This window comes from Miscanthus floridulus, chromosome 17 (genome assembly GCF_019320115.1).
Source record: "Miscanthus floridulus cultivar M001 chromosome 17, ASM1932011v1, whole genome shotgun sequence".
NCBI classification, from domain to species: domain Eukaryota; kingdom Viridiplantae; phylum Streptophyta; class Magnoliopsida; order Poales; family Poaceae; genus Miscanthus; species Miscanthus floridulus.
In genome coordinates, this window is record NC_089596.1 from 68,467,412 (window position 1) to 68,476,173 (window position 8,762).

General features: G+C 46.0%; 1 protein-coding gene across 1 annotated transcript; it reads left to right on the forward strand.

Annotated features, from left to right (window-relative positions):
* Nucleotides 1–3,457: 3,457 nt before the first annotated feature.
* Nucleotides 3,458–8,128, forward strand: LOC136517074 (lichenase-2). Its single transcript, XM_066510589.1, has 2 exons — nucleotides 3,458–3,703; nucleotides 6,804–8,128. Exons 1-2 carry the CDS (start codon nucleotides 3,628–3,630, stop codon nucleotides 7,733–7,735), a joined length of 1,008 nt encoding a protein of 335 aa, XP_066366686.1. The 5' UTR covers nucleotides 3,458–3,627; the 3' UTR covers nucleotides 7,736–8,128.
* Nucleotides 8,129–8,762: the final 634 nt, after the last annotated feature.

The following is an 8,762-nucleotide window of genomic DNA, read 5'->3' on the forward strand; positions in this document are numbered from 1 at the left end:
TAGTAGATCTGGGAGAAGAAGCTAATATTTTCAGCTCTATTCGGCGTGCTATATCCACCCCCTTATGTGACCGAGTTTTAAAGAGCTCCCACTTGAGGAGCTGTTCCTTTTTAAACCATTTGGCAAAACAAAAAAAAAAACTCCAAACATCTTCTGAAACTGTTGAAAAACCTGTGCTAAACGGGGCCTTGTATATCTTTTCACGGATGTGAAGAAAGTTGACCAGTGCAATTAAGCTTGATTCCACATTTCCATAATGAAGCTAGCTAGGATGATTGTCAGCCAATCAAAAACCTGGGAATGAAAATGGCGCCATGGTGCATGTGCCGATTTATTTATGGTCCTCTCCCCTGCCACTACGAAAGAGACCTGCTTGTTGGCTCATACGGATGGAGGCAACACGTAGGCAGGGGCAGGGGGCCGGCAACATGCGGGTGGCCGTGCACGAAGCAGCAGGAAGCGCAGGCAGAGACACGCACGCACGCATAACGTGAATGTGCATGACATCAATGATGCGGGTGATGCATAAATAGGCTCTATTCGTTTCTTTTATAATTCGTTCTTTTCAGCTTATTTTTTTAATCGGAATCATATTTTTCTTTTATAATAAATCAGTCGGAACAATATTTTAACTTATTTTTTCATCGAACGGGCCGCAACGCTGACAGGACACGTTGCTCTCCCGCGTCCACGTAAGCAGAAAATTGTGGATAGGGCGGCACTTTCCAGTTGGACCGGAGCCTCCGTCCGACTCGGCTGCTGCACAGCTTCCCATCCATCCAGGCCGCCCTGGATAGGACAAGGGGTGACTTGTATCCACATAAGCAAAAAAGCGCTGGATAACCAACTCCACGAAATTGCTGCGGCGACCAATGTACCATACATGATAGTGCATGTGTGTGTCTTGGTTACATCATATCTATGAATGCAAACATAGACGACAGCCGGATCGACAGACATGTTGTTCAATTCAATCCCGCAATTAAGAGACTGACAGGGTGGTCTATGTCCAGGAACCATATTTGCGCGCCCATTAGGGCACTCCCAATGCAGAAACCACTATAGTTTCTATGGACATTAATTATACTGCCACCTAAGCGTTTTGCTGATGTGGGAAGATAATTATTGAAGAGAGAGAGCAAAAATCATAGAAACCAGGTCTAAGTTAGAAACCATGTCTACACGAGAACCAAGACATTAAGGGATGTGATTGGTAGAGAATGGAGAGAGAATGTATGTGATTGGATAAAAAATTGTTCTGTAGAAACTATCCATTGGGACCATGATTTCTATACGCAGTGTCTATGGTAATTAATAGGTATAGAAACTATATGTAGTTTCTAGCATTGGGACTGCCCTTAGCAGACCCCGGCCATCTATGTCGTCGTCGTTGCATCTTGATCCTGGAGATTTAATAAGTTAGTGCTTGTGTGGCTAAAACGTTTCTATGAAAAAGCAATAAGGTCTCTTTCTAAACTTGATTGATGTAGTTTTATAAAAGAAAAGTGATATTTATAAACTATCTAGGAAAAAGTGTCTGCATGGTAATAACTAGATTAAAATGACATGTCAAATTGACATGCCATTTAATTAATTACCGTGCATGTCTCCATGATGTATCCGGTTTATCCAATATAATTAGCCCTCTAATAACTATGGGTCTTTATATTTAGACAAAAAATGTAAACCTTTTTGACCCAAAAACTAGCTAGTGGGTATAAAAAAAATAGCTGCTGTGAACAACCCATAGACAAATTTGGCTACAAGCTGCTACTTGTCTTTTGAATATATACACACACTGACATAGTATAGACTTCAAAGGACGTATGCGAATCAAAGAAATTTTGGATTTGGCTTCAATTCCATTAGGCGCTATTTAGCTTACTCTAATCAGCGTGTAACTGTATAAAACACATGCCTCAACATTCATTAGACCAGTTCGCATTGACATGTCAAAAGGTAGATCGAGTCTGCTATATGTAATATGCCCGCCTTTCAATGATTGAAATTAGAGTGAGTAATAGGAAGCTTCTGCATATACTGTATTAGTATGTCAATAATTGTGCCAGGGATCATTACTGGAGTTGAATATATCTCTAGTTCAAAACGATCTAACTGTTTATCACAAAAATAATTTATTAATCACTCACATATGTATGTATGCATGTACTACAAGAGTATATATGGATCAGCTAGCATCAGCTGCTTTTGTTGTGTGAACCAATTTGGTACACCTAATTTTATCTCTTCATTAGTAGTTATACTAGAAAGCAGTTGCATAACGGGACTCCACACCGATAGCAACAGCATGTGCCTTCCTATCCACAGATCAGGTTAGCATTATAAAAATTTTAACGGTTGGATGGTAGAGCAAGCCAGTTCGTTGTTCAGGGTTGCAAATAGCATACGAGAAGAAGAATATATGGTATACCAAACCGGCCTGATATACCGATAGAAGTTGTATTATTCTGTCTCACTGACTACAAATATTTATAGGATTATTATTAATTAATTTTTTTAAAATAAAATATGATTTTTTTTATATAGCTGATACATTCAAATCAATCAATTTCCTTTGATAAACCACGCACCAACTCTAGTGGAACTAGTCTTCTGAAAAAAAAAAGTTGTAAACATGGGCATATTGGAGTCCATGGAGCACCTAATATCTCATTAAAGTGGTGCAAGTAATTCTTTGGTTCATAAGAGATTGTTAATTAGGTACACCAAATACACTAGTTTTGTCATCATTTGAACTATGATTTTTTGACAACAGATTTATGGAATCTATAAATGAAGTTGAAGATAAGGCGACTTGCTATTGTTCACTGACAAATATAGGAGAACAACAAAAGGTAGATGCCCCAAGGACAGCGGTTACCTTAATGGATTTGATCGCGATTGTGTAAGAAAATATCTAGCTAGATGACCTCATGCGAAAAGATTATTATGCAACAGCTACATCAGTCTTAGAATTCCCACATAAAGAAGTCATCTAGGTAAATAGTCAAGTTGTGTCGACTTATAAAACTTGAAAATTTGTCGTAAAAACACCGACACACGACGAATGTTCCCTGAGTAAGACGTGCACACTTGTCGACCAAACTACGTTGAGAACACCGATTCGGCGCGCCGCGTCCTCGCAGTTGACCTAAAAACTTCCCTTTCAAGAACATCATGGCTCCTGAAAATTTAAACCCGTTTTTCAAAAGTAGTTTGGTATGAGATGAACCCCTTAGTCACAAGTCACAACAACCTAGTGTACCGGATAACCTCTGGCTACCAGACACTGCGCGCGGGACTCGTGACGCCAGCAAACGGCTCTCGTCAATAGGAATAGGCTAAACTAAAGTTGGCTGCTGCTGGAGAGGGCCGGATTTTCATGTGGATTGGACCGAACCCTGTCCGCCTCTCCGATCCTCGGCATCTATATAAGGGGCCTGCTGCCACCACTTGTATCGCCAAGGAAACACAATTCAGCACAAGCCAAGAGAGAAAACAGAGTCTTCTTAGCTTGGAGAGACGTGTTAGCATAGCCACGAAAGAGAGTGCTCTGGCCGGCTTCTGCTAGCTAACTAGCCACCAGCCTTTCAAGGCAACAGAGATAGAGAGGTTGAGAGAGATCGAATGGCAAGCAGGCAAGGTGTAGCCTCCATGTTCGCCATGGCATTGCTCCTCGGGGTCTTTGCATCCATCCCACAAAGTGATTACCCTCTCTCTCTCTCTCTCTCTCTCTCTCTCTCTCGCTCGCTCGTTCGTGCATGCATGCATCTTAAAAAAATGATTAGCTAGTAAGTAGGGTATGTAGCAGTTTCGTTTGTGCACTGTTCATATGCAGCAGAAGGCTTCCTCGGAGGAAGCAGGTAGTAACTAAATTGACCTGGATTAGATTAAAAGATATGTTTTTTTAGTGTAAAGATTAAAAGATTAGTTACGTTGCCATGTCATGAGTGAATAGATAGATAATATAGGAGCGAGGCAGAAGCACACACACATCCCTCTCTCATCAACAACGTCATGCAAGGATCCCTTTAGCCGTCAAAACCGCCCGGTCCATTTGGTGGTGCCCGTCGCTTTCTTTCTGCCTTTTATCTATTCTGTCTAGGTCACAGGGTAAACAGCGTCTCGTTCACTCTCCATGAATCACATCTTCACCAATGGAACAGTAGTAGTAGTCTCTTGATTCCAGTCACTTTCGTCTTAAGAAAATTAAGGAACCCAAGTTTTGACTGCCTGCTTGCTTATGGACTAGTGCATGTTTAACAATATTTTTTTCTTTGCTTGCAAAACTTGCTTTCACGTGCATGCTGAACCGGGTCTGCAGCAGCAGGTAGACATCAAAGTGGAATTTAGGGGAACATGCATGTCTTTTTATTTTTTTTACATCAGAAGAAAATACATATATGTAGTCTTAATTAGCTTATAGGTCAGTAATTTTTTTCCAACAAAGAAAAAGAAAGTTGGATAGGAACAATATCTTAAGCATATATATACTGTTCCTCTGGGAATTAATATCTTTATCAATCACCTAGAAAACGATGTTTCTGGCCGGCTAGCAAGTATCGTCTAAAGGCTAAAGCACAGAAAGTTGACGGCGAAATATGGAAGCTAAAGTTACTGTGTGTGCCCCTGCTCTCTGCTGGGGGCATGCATGCAACAAGCTTGCAAATGAAGTCTGCCTTTAATTTGTTCGGTGAGCACGCTCACGTCACTTTAGCTAGTAGCTAGTAGCTAGCAGTACTAGTTGCCTCCTAACCATGCATGCATCTTTCTTAAACCATCAATCACAAAGTTAACCCGGCCGCCCCAGGGCTTTGCAGTCTGTCTCGCCATGCATGCGTGCAAGCAAGCTTTTCTGATGCTGTGCCGCTGCCGCCGCTACTGTTGACGCCAGTTCTACCACTACTCAGATTCCTGACCTGGATAGGATCGCTAGGTCGCCGATGATGCCTGATTCGATTCAGATGCCCGGCCCGGCCGGCCTGATGAGAGGAGAACTGATTCGGTGCAACCACTCTGCACTGCATGCTAGCAACCAAGTGATGCAACAAACCAATTAACCCATCGCTGGCCAGGCCATCCTTTTCGTTTGCGTCTTCCTCCACTCCATCGGTCGGTTCGCCGGCCGTGGTCGCGTCGTCACTACTTGACATTTCGTCAACGGCGACGCATGACGCCGCACCGGCCGGCCGGCGTCTCTGCTATACAGCTGCCGTGTGTACGTACGGCACAGCTGCTCCATTCTTCAAGCTTTGATGATTAGCTAAGCTAGCTACTATACTATACGGCTGGTGGTGATCATCGAATTAATGGTGCTGCTGGTTCGGCTAGCCATGCATCCATGCAGCACAACCAACCGACTCATCAAACTCACTTGCATTGGGGATTAGATTAAATAAATTATTAATGGGATACATAAATAGATTATTAATGCATGAATAGGGCTAGTTCGACCAGGTGCAAATCATAAAGGTTGCTATACGAGCAGATGAGTAGTCTTGGTCGTCTAATCAGGATTCTTTTATTTTGTCAGCACCTGCACACCAATCTTTTCTCCCGAAAGAGGCATATATATAAGCTCTACCAACAATTCAATATAATGGAAGAGAACACACACACACACACACACACACACACACACACACACACACACACACACACACACACACACACACGTATAGGTATATATACATACAAATCTATATGTGTGAGAGAGGTAGCTAGGCAGTTAGCCCTGATACGCACGAGCCGGCCGGTTAGGCTAGCTAGCTAACGGCTTTGGCGATCCACATCGATCATATGTGGACTATCCAACGGTCGTGGTGCGGACGTTGGACCAAGAGCTAGAGCTTTATCCGTCCCCACATCCAATCCTCTCTCTCTTTCTCTAGCATCGTCATGTGGTCCTCTACTTCTCCATCTCTCTCTAAGCATACAATTCCTAATCCATTTCCTAGGTTGACTGATAGTGTCGTAGTAGCACACGCCTGCTAAAAATCTTTTACCAATTTTCAAAAGGATAAAACATTAGTAAGGTTACCTGCTTTCCGGCATATTTTCTGCAAAGTCAAAGTTAAGGTAGAACTAGGATGTGAACCAATGCAAACAGAGGGGGCAGGGTCAGCTAACTCGAAAGTTGCACTCACTCACCAGCAGGTCAAAGTTTATTCCCTTGTTTAAGGTTGCTCGGTCGCCACGAGCTAATCCACTTACTATTCCTACTTTCTTGCACGCAGCGACAACCCGGTCAAGCTGCTGGCAAAATATTCCTCGGCAGTGTCTGCGTGCACTTGACACCAACTGAGACTCACTGTAAAAAGAACAGAAAAAAAATGGTTTCACGTAACATCAGCAATAAGGGGTCCTCCAGATACATAAATAAAGAGAAGGAATAAGCATGTTAGGAGATGCCTGAGCTGAGCGCCCGTGCATAGACACAAATTTTCAGTTAAATGTCACTTTCCTCTAGGGTTAGGAATTTCAGTGGATCGGATTTCCAACGTCAGGTCAAAAGGCTGCGGTTGTGTTTCTACATGCACCTGCTTCTTGTTAGTTCTAGTATTTGCACACTTTCTTTCATTTCTTTCTTGCTATTAGTAATCCATCCATCGTATTTTTACTGCATCCTTAATTAGAAGCTAGGAGCAGAAATTAATTGATGCTTATTATCTGGGACGGTGAAAATAATGCATCAGTAAATAATAAATTTACTGTGGTTAATCCGTTTGACTTCTGAAAACGAAAATTGCATTCTTCTGTAGACGGAGGGAGTATTAACTGACCATTGGTACGTATACGTGCAGGTGTTGAGTCCATCGGGGTGTGCTACGGCATGAGCGCCAACAACCTACCGCCGGCGAGCACGGTGGTGAGCATGTACAAGTCGAACGGCATCTCGGCGATGCGTCTGTACGCGCCCGACCAGGCGGCACTCCAGGCCGTGGGCGGCACGGGCATCAGCGTCACGGTGGGCGCGCCCAACGACGTGCTGTCCAGCATCGCGGGCAGCCCGGCCGCGGCGGCCTCCTGGGTCCGCAACAACATCCAGGCGTACCCGTCCGTGTCCTTCCGCTACGTGTGCGTGGGCAACGAGGTGGCGGGCGGCGCGGCGCAGAACCTGGCCCCGGCCATGGAGAACGTGCACGCGGCGCTGGCGGCGGCGGGGCTGGGCCACATCAAGGTGACGACGTCGGTCTCCCAGGCCATCCTGGGCGTGTACAGCCCGCCGTCGGCGGCGCAGTTCACGGGGGAGGCGCAGGGGTACATGGGCCCCGTGCTGGAGTTCCTGGCCCGCACGGGGTCGCCGCTGATGGCCAACATCTACCCGTACCTGGCCTGGGCCTACAACCCGAGCGCCATGGACATGAGCTACGCGCTCTTCACCGCCTCGGGCACCGTGGTCCAGGACGGCGCCTACGGGTACCAGAACCTCTTCGACACCACCGTCGACGCCTTCTACGTCGCCATGGGCAGGAACGGCGGCTCCGGCGTGCCGCTCGTGGTGTCGGAGAGCGGGTGGCCGTCCGGCGGCGGCGTGCAGGCGACGCCCGCGAACGCGAGGGTGTACAACCAGTACCTGATCAACCACGTCGGGCGCGGGACGCCGCGGCACCCGGGCGCCATCGAGACGTACCTCTTCTCCATGTTCAACGAGAACCAGAAGGAGAGCGGCGTGGAGCAGAACTGGGGGCTCTTCTACCCAAACATGCAGCGCGTCTACCCCATCAGCTTCTAACTGATCAATGGAAGCTGCTGCTGGGATTGGAGAGCTCCTTAGTACACGTACGTACACGGACCGCCGTATATGTCCGTGCGTCTGTAAGTACGTATACGTATCGGTATATGTGGGCTTGCTTTGCGACCGCTGGGAGTATCCAATCAATGCTTACTCCCAGATGCGTACGCCGTGAATGAGTGAGTATAGCATTTCTATATGTGTATACATCGAAAGGGGTCGGAGACGTACGCTCTCGTACCGTAGATAAATACGGTACATCGTCGTCAATTGATGATCTCCCTTCGTAGCTAGAAGTATATAGAGAGGGGTTGATGATGGGTAAGATACAGATGTACATTATCACGCACCGTATAAATATACGGTTTAATTAATTTGAGATGATTTGTCACCTGTACGCGCGCGTACTACTTCGATCCTAGCTAACGTAAGGCTATCTCCAACGACAACACAAAAAATACAAGATTTATTTATCCTTTGGGTAGTGCTACAGACAAAAAGTTCAATATGTATTTGGCATCTTCTCTGATGATAAGACCCAAAAGAGAATCATTTCTGCAAATGGGTTTTCAGTAGAGAGGATGTCCATATTTGGATTGTGTCTCTCAGGCAACGCAAAATAGGTCTCCCATATATGTACTCTGTTGGAGGCTGATTTTGGGTCTCTTGCTATCTATTTTGAATTTAGGTGTTCATACAGGTTCTTTATTGGAGACGGTCTAAGCTGCTGAACGTTGCATGCATGGCTCGCCGCCGACGTGGAGCCTTCTGAGGCCAGACGCGTGGTACCGGCGGACGCCTAGCCGCCACACCGGATTATATGGCCCATATCGGCCATCGCCGAGCTCGATCGCTCGCGCGTGCGCGCCGGCCGGATGACGACAGCGGCCGGACGGGCAGACGGCGACGCGAGCAGGGAAAGCGCCACTTTGCTGGAGGAATTATGCTAGCAGGCAGACGATCCGGTCCATTCGAAGGTACGGCGATAGATGAGATAGGGCTGCTTCTCTACGCCGTGTGCTCCGCG

Bases quoted from the DNA above. Each gene is read 5' to 3' on its own strand.
- LOC136517074 (XM_066510589.1), top strand. From the start codon at position 3,628: ATGGCAAGCAGGCAAGGTGTAGCCTCCATGTTCGCCATGGCATTGCTC. The intron at 3,704-6,803 runs GTGATTACCCTC...GTATACGTGCAG, and splicing joins CTTTGCATCCATCCCACAAA to GTGTTGAGTCCATCGGGGTG.